The 19,584-nt window shown below is 40.2% G+C and overlaps 1 protein-coding gene across 1 annotated transcript in view; it reads right to left on the reverse strand.

Annotated features, from left to right (window-relative positions):
- Positions 1-2,213: 2,213 nt before the first annotated feature.
- The window catches only part of slc8a4a (solute carrier family 8 member 4a), a 90,348-nt gene continuing 72,977 nt past the window's right edge, over positions 2,214-19,584 (reverse strand). The window contains exons 5-9 of the mRNA XM_056261961.1: positions 7,650-7,756; positions 5,851-5,975; positions 5,321-5,420; positions 4,179-4,451; positions 2,214-2,975 (exon numbers count right to left, since the gene is read on the reverse strand). Coding sequence (XP_056117936.1) covers positions 2,596-2,975; positions 4,179-4,451; positions 5,321-5,420; positions 5,851-5,975; positions 7,650-7,756 — 985 coding nt within the window. The 3' untranslated portion in view covers positions 2,214-2,595. The remainder of the gene's footprint in view (positions 2,976-4,178; positions 4,452-5,320; positions 5,421-5,850; positions 5,976-7,649; positions 7,757-19,584) is intronic.

Below are 19,584 nucleotides of genomic sequence, written 5' to 3' on the forward strand. Positions count from 1 at the left end.
CTTAATAAGGAGCAACACCAGAATTTCCTAAAGCTATAACTTTCCATTTCCTATAGCATGTGTCCCAGGTCGGGCCAAGCAGATGGCTGATAGCTGAGAAAATGGGGACACATTAAACCCTTGTAAACAATTATGTAATATCTGCAAACTGAAACCCATAATCACTGTATCACTTATCAAAGAGGAGTATGGGATGAGAGAGAGAGAGAGAGTTGGGCTTACTAAGCTAGTTTAACTCCTGGCTAACTGGAAATGAACCAAGTCTCATTAGTTACGGAGCAGATGGAGGACACTGAATAAAGAGAGCAAACTGAAATTGAAATGGAATCATATCTATTATACATTAACGATGCACATAAACACAAATTAGGCAGCGGCAATGCTATCAGGAGAGGTAAGCGCTTGGATAATTGGATACGGCTCTGGATTAATGTGGCAAAGGTGAGGGGCTCACATTTCACAGGTAAAATGCTCATGCTGTGCATGAACAATAAATAAACTCACTATTTTCACTTGACTACAGTGTAAACTCTGACCTACTGTATGGCCTAGAGACATTGTACTGTTGATATCAAGGCACCCATGTTGTGTTCACACACAACCACATGACGCAATGCCTTTGATAGCAAATAGAGCTTAAAAGCTTGACACAGTGAAGCTGTGGAACATAGTTCGGCACGACAGGACAGTCTGCTCTCTCTAAGCATGATTTAGGACCAACATTATGAGAACGAATGCACCACATGGTCATGGAAGCTGCACCCATTTGTAGATTAATGGATGATGGGAAAAGATTTCGAAGCTCACGGGATGAGAGCCTGAAACTCCTGAGTGTGGCAGTGACAGACACAAAATTCATACAAAATTCAACACTTTCATACGTTAAGACACTCATATTCATATACAAACACTTTGAACACTGTTTGACAGATTAGCACACAACACTCGTATATTTCGTCTAATCCGTTGCACTCGTCCTTTCGAATACATGCTCTCATACACATACAGCCTACAATATTTCCCCACATAATACGTAGTTGATAATAATAAATATCAATAAATATCACATGAATAAACACTAACACCTTGGTTCTTATGTCAATGCCACCGTTAAACTATTTCTTTTGGTCTCCATTCAACTTCTACCACTAATGTTGTGCCATGCAAAATGTGTACCTCTTCTGGTTTTGTTCACGTTCAACAAGAATAGCCAGAAAGCCTTGAAAAACAAATCTTTCTTTTCTTCCTGCAATCCTTCTCTTGACTTCATAATTAACTTTCAGTAGCATAATAAAAATAAATAAATAAAGAAAAACACCAGCTTTACAACACCAGTATTTGACATAAAAAAGTAGATGTTAAGAGGGCGTGACATGTTGTCAGGGGTGGGGTCATTTCTAAAGAAGGTGTGGTATATATAATATTGGGGTGGGCCCACACTAAAGAATTGTGGACAGAGTCAAAGTTGAAAAGAGTGTGTAGTGATGGGTCAGGATGAGAGGTAAAAATGTGTGGTTTTGATAATGTAGGGGAGGGGTCAGGAGGGAAGAGGCTGTTTGTTTGTTGTGTTGGGAGAGGGGTCATATGTAAATAAGGTGTGGCATAGATAGTTTGGGGGTGGGGCAGAGATGGAGAAGGCATATCACATGTAGGGGGAAGGGTCATATGTAAATAAGGTGTGGTAATATTGGGGTGGGGCCAGAGATGAAAACTGTGGTGTAGTGGGTGGAGTTAGAAGTGAATAGGGTGTGGTGTATGTAGTGATGGGGCAGGGTCAGAGGTGAAAAAGATGATGAAATATTGGGGACAGGATAAGTAGTGCTAGGGCGGGGTCAATGATGACACATCTGCAGTATAGAAAACACTGAAGCAAGGTTAGTAGTCAGGAAGTTGAATAATTGTTGGGGGAGAGGTCGAAGTCAAAGTAGGTATAGGTAGGTATCATTGTGTGTGGGGCAGAGTCAGTTTGGGAAGGCTCAGCCCTCGCCGCATCACTTGAGCTGAAATTATAGTTGTGAGAAATGAAAAGTGCTAGTGTGGCGTGAAGGTCTATGTGGAGCTGCAGAAACTGGTGAGAGAAGATAGATGAAACAGAGTGTTCATGTCTTAAGGGTAGGTAGAGGTGTGAAGCATTCCCAAATCTCTGCAGTGGGAATGAGTCAATTGACTGCGACTGGGAGGGAAACAAAAAATGATAGAAGAGGGATTTCTGAGAGAATATCGAAGTGAGGCGTAAAGGACCATCCTTGGGAAAAAAAACAGCACTGAAGCAAGAAAAGCGCTGAGGGGGCTCTCTGGAGAGTATTCTGGAGAGTGTTGCTGTCTGAATATCCAGGTGGTGGCAGACACCATGTAAGAGAAATCCATCTATAAAGAGAAGCTGTGCATGAAACCACACAGCCTCTATCATCCTTCCCTGACACTCATCAGATATCCACATCAGTGTGAGCGAAAGGATGCAAGTTCAATTTCAACAATGATAATTACCAGTAAGAACAGATGTAAACACTAATTTTAGACTTCTCATATACACAAAAGCAGAGAGGAAGAAAGAGGGGGGTTGTACAGTGGAGTACATCTTTCTTATGATCTTTCTCAGAAGCCAGGCACATGGCAGTAAGCCTCCAGCGAGGACAGCATGATGTAGATGAGCCACATCACGAAGAAAAGGAACACGGTGAGCAGCTTGGCGGTTCGCGGGCCCCCCAGCTCGCCCCCAGATACAGTGGGCCGGCGGCGGTACAGTAGAGTCACAACACATAGCAGTGCCATGATGGTGAAGAGGGTGACGGAGAACGCCAGCGACCCGGGCGGGACCATAAATTTTTTGCCCTGACTGTTCCAGTACACGGCAGCGATGGTCCACGCCACTCCGATACCCAGGAAGACGTTAACTGCATTACTCCCCGTCACATTTCCAATGGATGCATCGGCGTATTGGTCCTGGATGGCTGCCACCTTGCTGGCAAATGTGTCTGGAGAGAGCCAAAGAAAAGTAAGAGAGAGAAAGATGAAAGAAGGATGGTGAGAACTGGAAGAGCCCCAGAGGAGAATTTTAATGAAAGACGCTGTTCTTTCATAGTTCAGGACAGTATTTCTCAACCCGGTTCCTGGAAACACACCAACTAACAAATAAACTTCCTAACACACCTGATTCAGCTCATCAGTAGAGACTTCAAGACCTGAAATGGATGGGTCAGATAAGAGAGACCTGCAAAATGTTTACTGTTGGTGTTCCTTCAGGACCCGAAGACTGAAGGGTGGTCGCAATTATGTTTAAATGAAGTATCAACTTTGTCTCGAATTTTTCTCCTAAAAAGCCCGTATGAGAAATAAAAATAAAAACAAATGAGATCATTGTTGACCTACTAAGATAGATGTACTACATGATAAAATTAATGTTAGCAATTCGGTCTGGGAAGAACTATATATTGTGATATACACATTATAAATTGTTATATATCATTAGCAACCAAAATGTATAAGAATAATGTGATATTAATGTGTACTTATATCACCCACCTCTTATAAGTTTTAGTAGTATGAAAGTTAAGCACAGTTTACTCTCTATTTAAAGGGATAGTTCACTCAAAAATTAAAATTATGTCATTTACTCACCCTCATATTGTGCTAAACCTGTATGAGTTTCTTTTTACTTTGAACACAAAATATATTTTGAAGAATATGGGTAACCAAACAGTTTTTTGGTGAACTATCCCTTTAATCTCACTGCTGTCTAGAAGAAACAACTGAGATTTTTCTTTTTAGTAGATATTTTCATTATGTGTGTTGGAGCTTGAGGATGGTTTGACATACAGAGCTTGAGTATGTGCAGAATCATTCCATCCAGTCTATTGTGGCTAATGCCAAGACAAACACACAGACCCCTTGTTGCTCCAGAGCAAATCATGTCCTCTAATTAGTCCACATTATTAAACAGTCTAAAAAACCACAGCACTCACACAAAAGCTAATTAGGGCCATTATGGAAATATAAATTAGAAAAGATTTTGGAAGCAGTAACAACATTTTAATAGTACAGTATGTAATACTTGAATATTTGACGGAATGCTTGATTCTGATTGGTTAATCATGGCATTCAGGTTTGACCGTATGTTATCCCTTACTAATCAGCTACATGCTATTGGAAGGACATCTGATACACAAATAAACACTCACCAGGCACAGATGTACCCAGGGCCACAAACACCACAGCTGTGACTGAGTCCTTCAGGCCAACTGTACAACCAAAGTGAGATGCCAGATCTCCAGTAAGAGCAGTTAGGGCCCCAATGAGCGTGATGGAGACAATGAAGCAGGCCCAGCCGTTCCAGTACTCCGTGGGAGGAACGAAGGCAAACAGAACCTTCCAGAAAACCGTCAGGAAGTGCATGATGTAATCAAAGCATGAGGGCAAGCGTTCCTCCCCGCTCTCCTCCTCATCATCATCACCTATGGAGGTAACCAAAAGTATATAACACTCAGGTTGCTCGATAATAGCAAAATTTGTTATGGCAATTTTTTTTTGTCAGTATAATATATAATATATATATATATTTTTTTTTTTTTTAAACAAAAACAAAAAAATTTATCTAAAAAAAAAATATACACACACACACACACACTCACACATACATTTAGATAAATAATAAAAAATACAAATTAAAATAAATTAGACTCTTATACATAAATTTATAACAAAAGACAAAACAAGAGCATCATTGTGAAACGCACAATATTTTGTTTTTATCTCAATTGTCTTGTTTTCATAATTGTTGGAAGCCAAAATCATAATTGAAAATAAAATTTGATTAATCGCCCAGCAGTCTGGAACAAAGTAAAATAATTAGGGGAAAAAAGGCATTCAATTCATAAGAATTCAGGCAAATAAAATTGTCTCGCTTTTTTTTTAAGGATTTACTTTTAGACAATTTTTACTCCAAAATTGCTAGTAAATTTCAGAAATAATTACAAAGAAACAGCAAGCACTGAAATAAATGTGACATTTTTACGTAAGAAGAATAAAATTAAACTAATAATCCCATAATAATCTAATCCAATAAAACGAATAATCTAATCCAATAATTTTTGTTTTATTTACAACTTCAAAAAATGTTTTTTTTTTTTTTACAGTGTACATTTAACATAAATATCTCCTGCTTGGCTGAGATTGAGTCACGTCGCATGAGATTCACATTCAGTGTGGACGGACAAATTGGTTGTTGCTGGCAAGGTTTTATACAAATCATTTGATTGAATATAAATCAGTTGTGTGGTCCACAGGCTTCTATTTGAGCATGTATGAGCACAGAGACACTGACCTGCACTGACAGTCACAGCGCTGACAAACTGTTCTCTCCAGCTACTGCTGCCCACCACCAGCGCCAGGTTAGTCTTCTTTATTAGCTTGTCGACGGTATTCTGCAAAAACACACAAATACACATACAACACCAAGAAGATCAATCAAACCTAAACTCACAAAAATGTGTCCTTGTAGTAGACAAGATTTAATATGACTCTGTCTCGTAGGCCAGTGAGCACAGAGGTCTCAACTAAACTGATTTCAGTGTGGTGCGTCTATGCACAACCCCGTCCGAATTTCATTTTCTCCAATGTCATACTGTCCTAGCCATTTGCTTGTTTTGCATTCAAACGGCTGCGGATAATCTTAGAAGGAGTAAAACAGTGTTTCCACCCCAAATCTCTTCTAAATCCCTGAGCTACCTGACCCCAGTGACCTCCAGTATTGAGGCTGTCAGCATGGGAAGGAGGAGGTAAGGATTCAGATAAATTGAATGTGAGAAATTGAGCAGTACTGCTGTATTGTTTTTCCTGATTCACAGGACTTACCTTAAACTCATAGGATTCCTCTATGACCACCTCCATTTTGGTGTGCTCTCCCAGACTCGGGCACCCCATCTTGGACACCTCCTCTTCCTCAGCCACCACCGCCGGTTTGTTATCATTAGAGTCCCCTGTCAGCAGAAGACACATCGAACATCTACTGAGCTGTGTAGAGTTTGCACATGTATTACAGAGCTGAAACAGTAGAACTTCACTAAAGGAATTTCACAAATAAAGTAACGGTGCAAATGAGGCCAAAAAATCAGTTTTAAACACAATTTTCATGCTCATTTTTACACTCACAGGCCATAGAGGATTCAGCAGACTGCAGTGATCTGGCATACTTGGTTGTGACTGTACAAGTTTACAAAATAAATCATTAACTTTTACTAAACTAAAGCCAAAATAAATTGTATGAATGTGTAATGCTTTAACCCAGATGATGATAAAGATTCAAAAGGTTCCAAAACAAAGGTATTTTTTATAAAAAAAACTAACTCAAGTAATCCACAGATGATGAACAATACCGGACCATGAACTGCAAAAGAAGAGTAACTTAAATATACAACGATAACGCACTAAATGATAAACAACAGGTGTGCTGATTAAATGAGTGTCCATAGAAACTGATAATTGGCGGGAAAACCAGAACAAAGGAACACAGGAAACAGGTAACTGAAGAGAAACAAACTAAAAGTTCATGAAAATTAAGCTAACACAAACAGAACGTGACTATTTTTTTTTGCCCCAAAAAACTATATTCAGATTAGATTTTTATTTCTTACTGTTACAAACTAGGGCTGTCAATCAGTGTTGTTTTATAATTATTATTAATATATTATTATCGGTTTTTTATATATTTTAAATGAGCTTTTATTTTTATATTTTATTTTAACAATCTAACCGCATGGTCTAAAATGATTCAGGGCGTGAAAATGATAACTGCGTATAGGGCTGAAACTAGCAAAAAAAACACTTGTATCGCGCCTGGTGTATGATAGGGCCCCCAGTAATTTTAATATTTAAAATTTATATTCAATTTAAATTTAAGTCTTTCATCTAATATTTATATTGTAATATAAATATTCAAATGTTTTAAATGTTTAAAAAATTACTGCGTTAAAAACATATTTCATTTCAGTTACCTTTGAGGCATTTTCAAGCCCCAAAAGGGCATTTTGCGAGAAAAAAAACTATTTAAATAAATGTCTAAAATTTTCTGTGGTCCACAGACTGCATTGTGAAAAAACCACTGACCTAAATTGTGGATGAATAGTGAACAAGAATACTGCATATAAATACTGCATTCATCCCTTTGTGTTTATTATAATCATTTGCAATGTATCATGTTGTAGTAGCGCTATATATAAGCAGGAAACAAACACATCACTTTGTGTATTCTAGAGAAGCGTTGAAGAGACTGAAAGTCAAAAATAAAAGAAATTGGATACCGTAACAGTACAGCAATTTGAAGAGAATGGGGATGAACATTAAATTAAAGCAGTTAGTACATAATTAACGTGTAGAAATGGCCTAGAGATATTGCTTCAACATGGCCGCTTGCACTGCGACCAGTTACTGCCTGTTCGTACTCTCCCATTATAACAATCACTCATTATAAGACCACGATCCACTGTCTCCCTTTATCCATTTGCACAAAGAAACCTTTCAATCAAATCTGTTCCTGAATTATTCAGGGATAGATGTGAAAGCTATTAATACAATATTAAACAGAGACCCCAATCTGTATTCTAATACAAAACCGTAGAACTCTGCAGACGGATGTCAAAAGGAGATCCACTGACCATGTTTCTGCCCGATCTCCAACAGCACCGGCTCCCCCAGGTGGATGGTGAAGGTTTTGTTCTTCTCATACTCCTCATCGTCAATGACCTTCACCTCCAGGATCTTCCTGTGTTGGACAAAGACAGAAGATTTTGATGGCTCAAAGAAACTTTACAAATAAAATGTGTTACAAACTCCCTAATGAGTAAGTCAAAGTTGACAGTGGCAGGAAAAACGACCTAAAATTGTTAAAGCAGATTATTAAGAAACATTGGTATAGCTATGCAGCAGCAGCTATTGACAAAGACTTGGAGAAAGAGCTGAGGAAAGGCAGTGGAAGAAAGGGGCTCATTCAAGCAGAATGGTTTTCTGTGTAAATCGTTCATAAAACCATTCTTATGTAGATTGTCACTTTCAGTTCAATGCAACAATTGATGTAGGAATGGATTAATGAATGATTTACATCTAAATTCATTCTGCTTGTTTTTATGCATGAACCCCAAAGAGTGTATGTAACATTCCCTAATATTCATTGAATGAACAATTTTTGAAAAAAAGGTAATGAAAACTTTATGCAGTGTGCATTTTGAGTTTTCTGCATTATAGAAAAGCGCAAAAGCAGAAGAGCTGATTCCTTCAGAGAGGCAGAAACATGCAGCAGACGGGGCTGCGGTACAATGCTATTGTGCTTAGGAAGCAGGTGGTTAGCCATGGCAAATCGCCATTTGTCATTATTAGCAATTAGAACACCCAGAACATGGTTGATAAGCACTGTCTACAGGAAAGCTTTACAACAGCAACAAGGGGAGAATTTAATTAATGTAGCAAAAAAGATGGTGGCACTCAATCACCACAGTATATAATTTTGTGGTAATCATGGCTGTATGCAGGGTTTTAGAAATACTGAGGTCCAAAAACTGAGCTTGCTTGAGGGTTTGAGCGCCCCAGAAAAAATGTTGATTGATCAACAAAACGTGCAAGATTGGATAACAGTTTAAACCATGTCAGTCTTTTTCATTTTCGTCCGTGTCAGTGAAATTTCATAATTTCATGAAAAAAATCCCATTTGGGTTTGGAATGACAACATTTTAATTGGTAAATGTTAACAGAATGAAAAGGTGAACTATCCCCTTAGACACTTATAGAAAGTAAAAAAGGAGACATACATAATAAGACTGTAGATGTCTCAGCTGAGTTGAACATTATTTTGCATAACTGCAGATTCAGTGCAGAAACTGAAAAAAGAGAAAAGAAAATGAGTTTTGTCTGCGTGTAATCCAGTCTAATCCTGGATATGAGGACATAAAGGAAGAGAAGTGAACTGATTTCAAGACTGTTTGGGACAGAGCTCATGGATAATGACAAAGGCAAGGGACAAAGGTCCGTTAGGCATGCTCAGGTATTTCTGCATTTGCTGTGTAAACACGTTCCCACTGCTGTTTTGTACAGTAATCCCTCTATTACATGTTAGCACTAATCTTCTCTCTGCCCACTTCTCTGTGCTTTGCAGTCTTCATTGGCCAGACGTGTGTGTAATTAAATTCATTAGGACTTGTTCTTTATTAATTAGCCCACCGTGCTTATCTTACATGATTGTAACACGTGCATTCCTTAGCACATCCCATCCCCCATTTTTGTCTTTTTTTCTCTGTATCTTCAGTAATCCTGACTACATCCCAATGACCCTGTAAACATCTTGTCTACACTATAGTGTGTGGCAGTGTCATACAATAAGCTCAAAACTATTAAATACAAGGAATAGAAAAAAAAGGTAAAATGTAAAAATTACTGACAGCTCCATTAATAATATATTATATCAATATAATATACAGACACAGTAATAATTATATATGACAATATTCAAAAATAGACAACCAAAAATGAAAGTAATATTTAATAATAGTAATATTTCAAATAAATACTGTTCTTTTGAACTCTATTCATAGAATATGTCAATATTTCTTGAACAGCAAATCAGCATATCCGAATGATTTCTGAAGGATCACGTGACACTGAAGACTGGAGTAATGATGCTGAAAATTCAGCTTTACCACACAAAATAAATAAAAAATTTAAATATATTAAAATAGAAAACAATTTTAAATTGTAATAATATTTCACAATATTATTGTTTTAATTGTATTTTTGATCAAATAAATGCAGCCTTCCCAGACAGCAACATAATATCGACCCATTTCCATCTGGTACCTGTGGAATCCGCAAATAATAGAAAATGGAGTCTTCAAGCAGTGAGGATGATTTTCTCCCTTCTTAAAAAGAGAAAAGGAAAGAGGAAATATTGGGTCCATCCAATCCTGAGATTGCTTAGAGACGAGGGAGAGTTCCACCTCCTTATCAAGGAGCAGCGGGATTATCCAGAGCGATTCAAAGTTTACTTCAGGATGTCAGTGGCTCAGTTTGATGCTTTGCTAGCGATACTGGAGCCACAAGACCACCTATTTCCATGAACCAATTGATCCTGAACAGTTCTGAATTTGGAGTTCGCTTGTATGGTGGCTCTGAAACATGGAAAACTGTGAAAAATGTCAAAACACCTCTAAAAATGCTTGCTACGGATGCGAAAAACGCAGAAAATCAAACCCGATCCGGATTTTTTTATGACGGACGAAGGTTTCAGTGGCAATGTGTAAACGTGATAGACACAACATAAGGTCGTATCTATTTTTTAACGTGCGAAAATTTCAAGGACCTTTACTGACCCCAAACCTTTGAAAGGCAGTATACATAAAATAAAATGTGGTCAGATTCAATACAGATGTAGTTTGATTAATACTTCACTAACGCAGTCCTGGATATGAGGACATAAAGGAAGAGAAGTGAACTGATTTCAAGACAGCTGCAATTATAATGCGATAGAGTGTAAAGATGGTTCTACCAGAAAGACGAAAAATGATATAACAAGCATATATTTATTAACAGCTCGGCAAGCATGAATTTATTAAGTTCTTTGGCGTAGGCCCCATCCTTAGCGAGCAAAGCGAGGGTAGCGGAATCTGCATGTCCTGCCTGAAGATGAAGGCAGGGGCGCAGCCGACCCCCCTGGAGGTAAAGGAAGGGACCATCCTGGTGGTGGTGGGGAGGATGAAGGGGAAGGTACCATCTTGGTGGTGGTTGGGGAGGATGGAGGTAATTGGCAGCGTCAGTATCTGCGAACTCAGACGAGTGTAAGTACCAATCTTTTATACTGTGAGTGTTAGCACATGATTGGTTAGAAGTGAGGTAATACATGACGCACTGATTGAGCCTTCCTAGCAGAACTTACGCTAAAGCTTTCATTTCTTGTGAGATGAAAATGTTTTTTATTTTGGTTGCTTTGGCCTGGATGTTGGAGATAAAAAGATCCACACAAACAGCAGGATAAGGACGGATGAGGATAACGGAATGGAGGAAGCAATTAACCATGATGCCAGGCATCCACAGTAGCGTCATCTCTGTGACCAGGTAACTTAACCCCACATGCTAGCTCTCAGCTGTAATTAGATCCATTACTCACTGAGGCAAACACTCCCCACCAAAGAAAGAGACAGATGTGCATAAACAAAAAAATCAACAAGGGACCTTAATGCGGTCTGAAACTCGCACAGCTGCTCACTTCCAAAATCTGCTAGCAGGCATGAATACACACACTACAGCCATTCAGTAAGCACTGAAGTTGTCATGGGTGAAATTCACAAATTTACACACAGCCACACACATGGTGTCAACTCAATAATAAGTGAGCACATTAACAGTGTTTGCAATAAAAATATTCGCTCCATGCACTGGGCTCTCTCAAGCTGAAGAGGGTCTTTATGGAGCGCGTGTGGGCAGCGGAGATGACAGGGCGAGCGCAGGAGGCGGAACATTAAAAGCTCGGTTCTAAATGAGTCATTAAAAGCACCTTCAGCAGCGCGGCGCAGGTAAGATTCTCATGCATTCACACAGCAAGGCGAGCGCATTAGGCAGGTGTACACACTACATTGTGTAGGACACTAAATTATGGGGTTGGCATGGCAACAGGTAGCTAGAGTGCGGGGAATGATAAAAGTATAGGCCTTAGGCAAAGGAAAGACAGAGACGGAGTCAGGGAGGAGGAGGGAGAAGTAGCGAGATGGTGGCAAAGTTAAAAGGGAGGAGGACTTGCATTTAGAAACAGAAATAAAAAGGTTAGGCTGATAAAACAGCGGCCTGTTTTCTTAAATGAACGTTAATGGATTCACGTTCTAAAAATGTTACAGACGCAGGGGTAAATACAGCAGCCAAACTATCAAAGGAAGCACTGTAAGCATAAATGAGGAAGATCAATCTCGCTTTCATTCTCTCTGAAAAATATATACACACACATTCACACAGACAGAATGCTTCACAAATTCATGAGACTGGGGCGAAGGAAAGAGACAGAAGGAAAAGCTCTATCATGCGTTCAGATAGATGTAGATGAAGAGAGAAACAAGTGCAACTGGAGAAAGATAAAGGAAAGGAAGAGGAAAACACATTACAGGGATAGTTCCATCTGATGCCGTTCCATAAGGAGCAAAAAAGGAGCAGTTTTGGTTGCTTTTCTCCATGCAAATGCAATGTCTAGGGACTTTCAGGTTTCGTAAAAGTGGTCCATATAGGACACCTGCACTACGTTTCAAGGGGCCTCATTTATAAAATGTGTACGCACAGATTTGAATTTAGAGTGTGCTCACGCTAAAATCCGGGATTGGAATCGCGGCTTCCGTCGTGGGAGGCGGCAACTCTAACAAGGAGGCTAAAGACCGCAGCCTCTAGCGTCAGTCGCTAGAGCGCCTCTTTGAGATCAGGGAAGTGAGGTTTACAAGCATAGTGTCATGTTTCAATGTGTTTAAGTTCTGTTTTGTAATCTTGTTTCCCCCTGTATTTGTGATTTTGGTTCAGTCCTGTTAGTTTTCCCGCTCTGTCTGATTAGTTATTCCCTTCACCTGTGTTCAGTTAATTATCCTATTAGTCCCTGTTCATTTAAGCCCTGTGTTTTCACTCAGTGTTTGTTGGTCGTCGTCAATGTATGGTTGTGTTTACCCTGAAGTCCTGGAGTTTATTTTGTTCCTGTGTTCCTGAAGTTAAGTTTTTAAATAAATCAACTATACTGCAGAACCTTCTGTCCTCGTCTTCAGCTACCTGCACTCAACCTGACACATAGCTTATACTGGCCTACGACAGTTACACTCACCTCCCTAAACCTCACTCACATTCGGGTCAACGGGACCAAATGTACAAAATAAAATAATTGTTTGAGATTGAACAAAGATCCAAACAATTGCAACTTAAAAGTATTAATGTAAAAATTATTCATTCATGAACGTGTTGTATAAGAAATATATATATTCTTTTATGGTTATTTCTATGATTAATCCTTTCAAATATTATTCTTGAATTGATCCATTTATGCTTATTGTGTATTTTAATATCATATAGCCTACTCCTAGTTATACTCATATACATGTATTCAGACCAGACAATTAGTTTACTTCTACACTGAAAATGTATGTTTATTTGTGGGCTAGACATGCTATGTCTTTTCCGCTTTCTGCTCAGTGTGGTATCCTGTTTCATATGTGTGGTATCTTGTTTATTATTAAGTTTCACACGAGATGGTTATCTTACCTGGAATTAGGGTACAGTTGTATTTGCATAAGGTTCAACATGATGGAAATACTTATTTGGCCATTTTGGCTTCGTAAGGCTGGTTCACACAGAAAGCGTTTTTGCTTTGAAAAACGCGAATGAGACGCCTCTTTTAAAAGTTGAACTTATTTTAACTTGAGTGCCACATTTTAGAACGCCGTGTCATGCTCGAGACGCTGCAAAAGACGCGAGCGCAACGGTCATACATGTCTGTATAGCGCGTATTTACATTGAAAAATAAAGTAGCACAGTCCAATGGAAAAACGTGATTTTCCGGTACATGATGAGAGCTTATTAAACGAAAACGATTATTTATTTTCGCTAATTATCATTTTATTTTAGTTAATTTTAGTAACTGTTGTTAGTTTCGTTTTAGTTTTCATTTATGTTGAAATTTCAATTTTATTTCAGTTTACGAAAATGTTTTTCGACCAATAGTTTTAGTCTTAGTTTAAGTTTTCGTTTACGAAAATAACCTTGGTAATTTCTTGAATGTTTTTACTCTGGCATTCATTTGGCTTTATGGGAGAAGGTGTAATTCATGAGAAAATCACTCTTTTGAATCAGATGTTTGCAAAACTGGTTTGAATGATTCAATCATGAATTAATCAGACTAATCTGCTAATCCAGTATGCAAATGATGACAGAATGTTATACATACAAACATAAACACACACAAAATGCTTGGTTTGACATAAACCTAAATTTTGTTACATGTATGGTTATGTTACTATTAATATGATTAATAGAGAAAATGGTTCATATGGGGGGAAATGTATCATTTTTCAGTTCTATTAAAGGGATAGTTCACCCCAAAATGAAAATTCTGTCATCATTTACTCACCCTCAAGTTGTTCCAAACCTGTATGAGTTTCTTTCTTCTGCTGAACACAAAAGATATTTTGAAGAATGTTGGTAACCAGACAGTTGACCAACAGCTGACCCCATTGACTTCCATTGTAGAAAAAAAATACTATGGAAGTCAATGGGGTCCATCAACTGTCTGGCTTTTTGTTAATGCTTTGGAAAAGATAAAAAATTACTAATAAATTAACTCAAGATATATTCTCTTATTATCTTCTTACCTTACACAATTATGCTTCTCTGGTAAATTTCTCTTGTTTTAAGGAATTTATTTTTTGCAGTCCAGAGAGATGGGAGCTAAAATTATTGGGAGAAATCAAGATAAAGGACAAACAGACAGATGAACAGATACCATAAGGTAGAGGTGATTAAATGGCTTGTAGAGGAATTGGTTTCTGCTGTGGGGCGGCAGACAGCTGCACTGGACACATGCTGGATGAAAGCAGATTGCTGTTTAGCTTCAGGCTGAAACACAAGCACCCATAACATCATCAGTCCTCACAAACTGCAACACACAGGAGTCTTCATACTGATAAAGGCTGGTTAGTGCTGGTTTGGTGCTGGCCAACCAGTATAACCATGCTTGCTGTTCACCCGCAAAATATAAATCTGAAACAAAACACTTTTTGTTATGGTTAAAACTCTCTTCACATCCTTATAGCAATGAATAATAGAAGTGGTCTCTAAAATACTACAAAATTTACATTTATCTGCTATGGAAATCTCAGGACCAAAAACATTTTCTACTTAATAGTCTTACCTGCCTGTCAATATGTATTTCCATACATCCATACTCAGACATCACACATCATCAGCATTTCATGCTATGCAGAGTTGTAGACAGACGTCAGTCACCGAGCGCCACAAACAAAGCCACCTTTTATAGTTCCTCCTGAACCAAAACAACCATATTATGCCACGTTTACAGTAATTAGGAGATTATTGGCGTAACCGTGATTAAGAGATGGCAAGCCGTGACGTTCTACTCGGAGCGGTTCAAGTTTTTGTGGCAACACTATCAACGCAGAAATGAATCTGCATGAATCTGCAGTCAGGTGGTACAGGTCAGAGATCTTTAAGTATGTTCATTATTTTTGTAATGTTATGTGCTTTATGACATGAGGCAATTCATTGCTGTTCCTCGTCTCGTGATGCTTTGCAGACTCTACTCTGGCTGTGCGAGTTCACATGTGCTTTGGAGGAGGTGTGGTTTTGGAGACGCTCTGAAGGGAGGGTAGGATCTTATGCTTTCAAAGCTGCTATCGCTACCCTCTCTGAAATTGCCCACCCTACCTTTATCAGTTTTATTTTCACTTCCTTCATTAATTCTCCTCCATTTTCTTTCTTACTTTCTCACTGTTGAGAAGACTTTCTGGTCTGTGTGTAAGAGACAAAGGCCAGCATGGACTGAAAGCACTGCTTTTTGATGCAAATAGAGGAGCTCCTGAAGGTGAGGCTGGCAGTAGACTTGCGCTGTAAATCCATTAGGATTCAACAGATAAAATAAAGTACAGACAGTGAGCACTCTCACAGAGCGGCTGGTCTGACATAATATGATGAAGTCATTTTTTTTTGGTCATAAAAAGTTAAGAGCAATAAAACAATTTGTCAATCCCTTGGTTTCTATTACATTTTTCAATGCAGAAGTAAACTATTTCCTGTTAGTATTTCCTGTGACTTCCAATTCATTAGCAAATAGTTAAATAAATGACTATAATAACAAAAACTATTTTGTGCTACAACCAGTGTGATTAAAATTGCGTGAATACATTTAAATAACATGATAAACATCAGTTTGCAACATCAAGCAGCATTTTTTTTGTGTGCAGCTAAAATAACTGAAATCGAATGACACCGGAAGCCTCACACATTCAAGTAAAAAATGGCTGCACCCGAACTTATGTTAAAAACAAGGTGAAGCATTGTGCTGCTTAGTCCCACCCACTGCAAAATCTCATTGGTTCAAAATCCTTAACTTGACATTGGCCTAATTGGCTGAGACTACCATATTGCATGTTGTGTACAGATAAATGGCTTCTCATTGGCCACATTTCAAGTGTGACCATAAATACATAACACCATGATTTTTCTGCTGGTAATTTACAACACAAAGCTCTTGAACTCATTTCTCACCAGGGCCAGCACAGCGAGAGCCGCTCAGAAAGTGTGCCAGACACTAATGAGAGGTTGAAAATAAATGATTGTACTAAAAAAACACACTCAGCTAATGTTTGTCAGCACCTAACAAAGGCGCTGGGGTGTCATGGCTTTCTGCTTTCATAAATACTTGACTGGTCTGATCAGACCCTTGAGAAATTCTGTCTGTCTCTCTTTCTCTCTGATCCCCCTTCTCCCCTCCTCCTTTGCGTCACAGTTCGATGTCTTTGATGTGCGCTTTAATGAAGCGCAGCTGGATTAGCCACCACTCCAGATGCTAGCTGCTATATATTAGCATGCTTATCTCTCCTATCTGTGAAACATTCACGTCCACACTGCTGATGAGAGCATGCCTCTCTGGTCTCATGAAATGATCAATTACAGGGAATGAAAGTCAAGATGGAACGTTTTCATCCTTTTCCCTCATGCTACATCTCCGTTTTTCGTTTTCCATCACTCTACAGGTCTGATTAGGTCATCTGTTCCACTCATTCATTAACAATTGATTGTGTTCATCCCTGATCTTAATCTTCACCACACTAGCTTTGCTTTTGGCCTTGGTTTTGTTGTGGGAAGGCATTGGAAAGTCTTGCTTTAATGAATATAAGTGACTGGTGTTGTAGATGAGCTTATTATGTATGTGCAACACCAGCATGGTTGATTTACCTCTGAGAAACAAAATGGAGAATTTCAGAGGTTCTCAAGGGATTCTGTCTTTATTAAGGCAGCTTGGCGCAGCACTAACAACTAAGGCTCAGGTTTTTCTGTCTAGGCCTTGAGGCTAAGATGCTGTAATCATTCCACAGCTAAACATCACTGTGGATTCTTTCGAGGGGAGCTTTTTGAGAGGAATTTGAGGAAAATGTATCCTGTTTAGATGGTTAGAGCTGTTTCTACCTATAACCAGTGCTTAATTTGAGCTGGATCCTGTTCCGGAAAATGTCAGATTTTTGTGTTATGTTTTTAAATTATCCAGAATTAGCAAGTGCATTACATTATGACAGTACGTGCAGTGAGAGCACAAGTTTATCCAGATGTATTTGGAGGTTATGTTTTGCTATTGGCCCTCAACATATATATATATACACTCACCGGCCACTTTATTAGGTACCCCATGCTAGTAACGGGTTGGACCCCCTTTTGCCTTCAGAACTGCCTCAATTCTTCGTGGCATAGATTCAACAAGGTGCTGGAAGCATTCCTCAGGGAGTTTGGTCCATATTGACATGATGGCATCACACAGTTGCCGCAGATTTGTCGGCTGCACATCCATGATGCGAATCTCCTGTTCCACCACATCCCAAAGATGCTCTATTGGGTTGAGATCTGGTGACTGTGGAGGCCATTTTAGTACAGTGAACTCATTGTCATGTTCAAGAAACCAATTTGAAATGATTAGAGCTTTGTGACATGGTGGAAGTAGCCATCAGAGGATGGGTACATGGTGGCCATAAAGGGATGGACATGGTCAGAAACAATGCTCAGGTAGGCCGTGGCATTTAAACGATGCCCAATTGGCACTAAGGGGCCTAAAGTGTGCCAGGAAAACATCCCCCACACCATTACACCACCAGCCTGCACAGTGGTAACAAGGCATGATGGATCCATGTTCTCATTCTGTTTACGCCAAATTCTGACTCTGCCATCTGAATGTCTCAACAGAAATCGGGACTCATCAGACCAGGCAACATTTTTCCAGTCTTCAACTGTCCAATTTTGGTGAGCTCTTGCAAATTGTAGCCTCTTTTTCCTATTTGTAGTGGAGAAGAGTGGTACCCAGTGGGGTCTTCTGCTGTTGTAGCCCATCCGCCTCAAGGTTGTGCGTGTTGTGGCTTCACAAATGCTTTGCTGCATACCTCGGTTGTAACGAGTGGTTATTTCAGTCACTGTTGCCCTTCTATCAGCTCGAACCAGTCTGGCCATTCTCCTCTGACCTCTGGCATCAACAAGGCATTTCCACCCACAGAACTGCCGCTCACTGGATGTTTTTTCTTTTTCGGACCATTCTCTGTAAACCCTAGAGATGGTTGTGCGTGAAAATCCCAGTAGATTAGCAGTTTCTGAAATACTCAGACCAGCCCTTCTGGCACCAACAATCATGCCACGTTCAAAGTCACTCAAATCAACTTTCTTCCCCATACTGATGCTCGGTTTGAACTGCAGGAGATTGTCTTGACCATGTCTACATGCCTAAATGCACTGAGTTGCCGCCATGTGATTGGCTGCTTAGAAATTAAGTGTTAACGAGCAGTTGGACAGGTGTACCTAATAAAGTGGCCGGTGAGTGTATATTTTTGACCAATCAGATTTCTTAAGTTCAAAATCACTCTCTTTGTTGGTGCTTACTGCTTATTGTTTTGCGCAAAGTGAGTTCTGATCAAAACAGCGGGAGACATAAGCAATGGGTGTTAGATCAGTGTGGTGAGCAGGACGGCCGAGGGACGTGAGAGAACGTCGCGAGGCCGGTGGTGCGATTGCTAATGAGCAGCACCTGGGAAGCACACCGGTCTCGCATCTCTCACGGAGGAGCGGAAGCATAAAGGAGGAGCGACGGAGTGGATGATCGAGAGAGGAACAGGCCTGCTTTTGTTTGTATTTTATTTTGGTAGCCAGCAGTCGTCCGTGAGGGGCTGCTGGCAGGTATTTATATTTTATTTTCGGTAGCCAGCAGTTCCGTGAGGGACTGCTGGCAGGTATTTTGTTTGTTTATTTCATTTAAATAAAGTTTTATTTGATTGTTCTCCGGTTCCCGCCTCCTTCTTCCCTGAACCTTGCTACACTGGTGCCGAAACCCGGGAAGAGGGAGGAACGCGCTGTCCGAGGGTCCTCGCCGTTGTGGGCCGGAGATTGCTGCCGAGGGGAGGAGCAGGGAGCGGGGGACTCGCAGCCATGGACGCTCGAGGCGGGGCGCTGGGGTGAGTTGCCGGTGGGAAGCCCGAGCTCGCCGCCGACCGCCTGGGAATGGAGGGGCGGCTGCCTTCCGGGAGGGAGAGGAGGAGTCACCGCCGCTTGCCGTGGGCCGGACTCCGGAGCCTGCTGCCATCCGCCAGTGAAGGGGAGGAGCAGGGAGCGGGGGACTCCTGCCGTCTGCCCAAGGCACCCGATGAGCCGTCGCCGTCCACCGGGGGCGGGGCAGCGTCGAGGCGTCCAACGAGGGCCATCCAGCGTCGCTGCCGGGCACCGCGGAGGAGATCGCCCAGCTGGTGAGGGACAAGATGGCAGCGCGTTGTGGGAGCCGGACCAATTTTTTTTTCTTTCCTCTCTCCCCTCTCTCGTGTCCGTCGC

Source organism: Rhinichthys klamathensis, unplaced genomic scaffold, assembly GCF_029890125.1.
Source record: "Rhinichthys klamathensis goyatoka isolate OS25496 unplaced genomic scaffold, OSU_Roscu_1.1 h1tg000191l_1, whole genome shotgun sequence".
In the NCBI taxonomy this organism is placed as follows: Eukaryota; Metazoa; Chordata; class Actinopteri; order Cypriniformes; family Leuciscidae; genus Rhinichthys; species Rhinichthys klamathensis.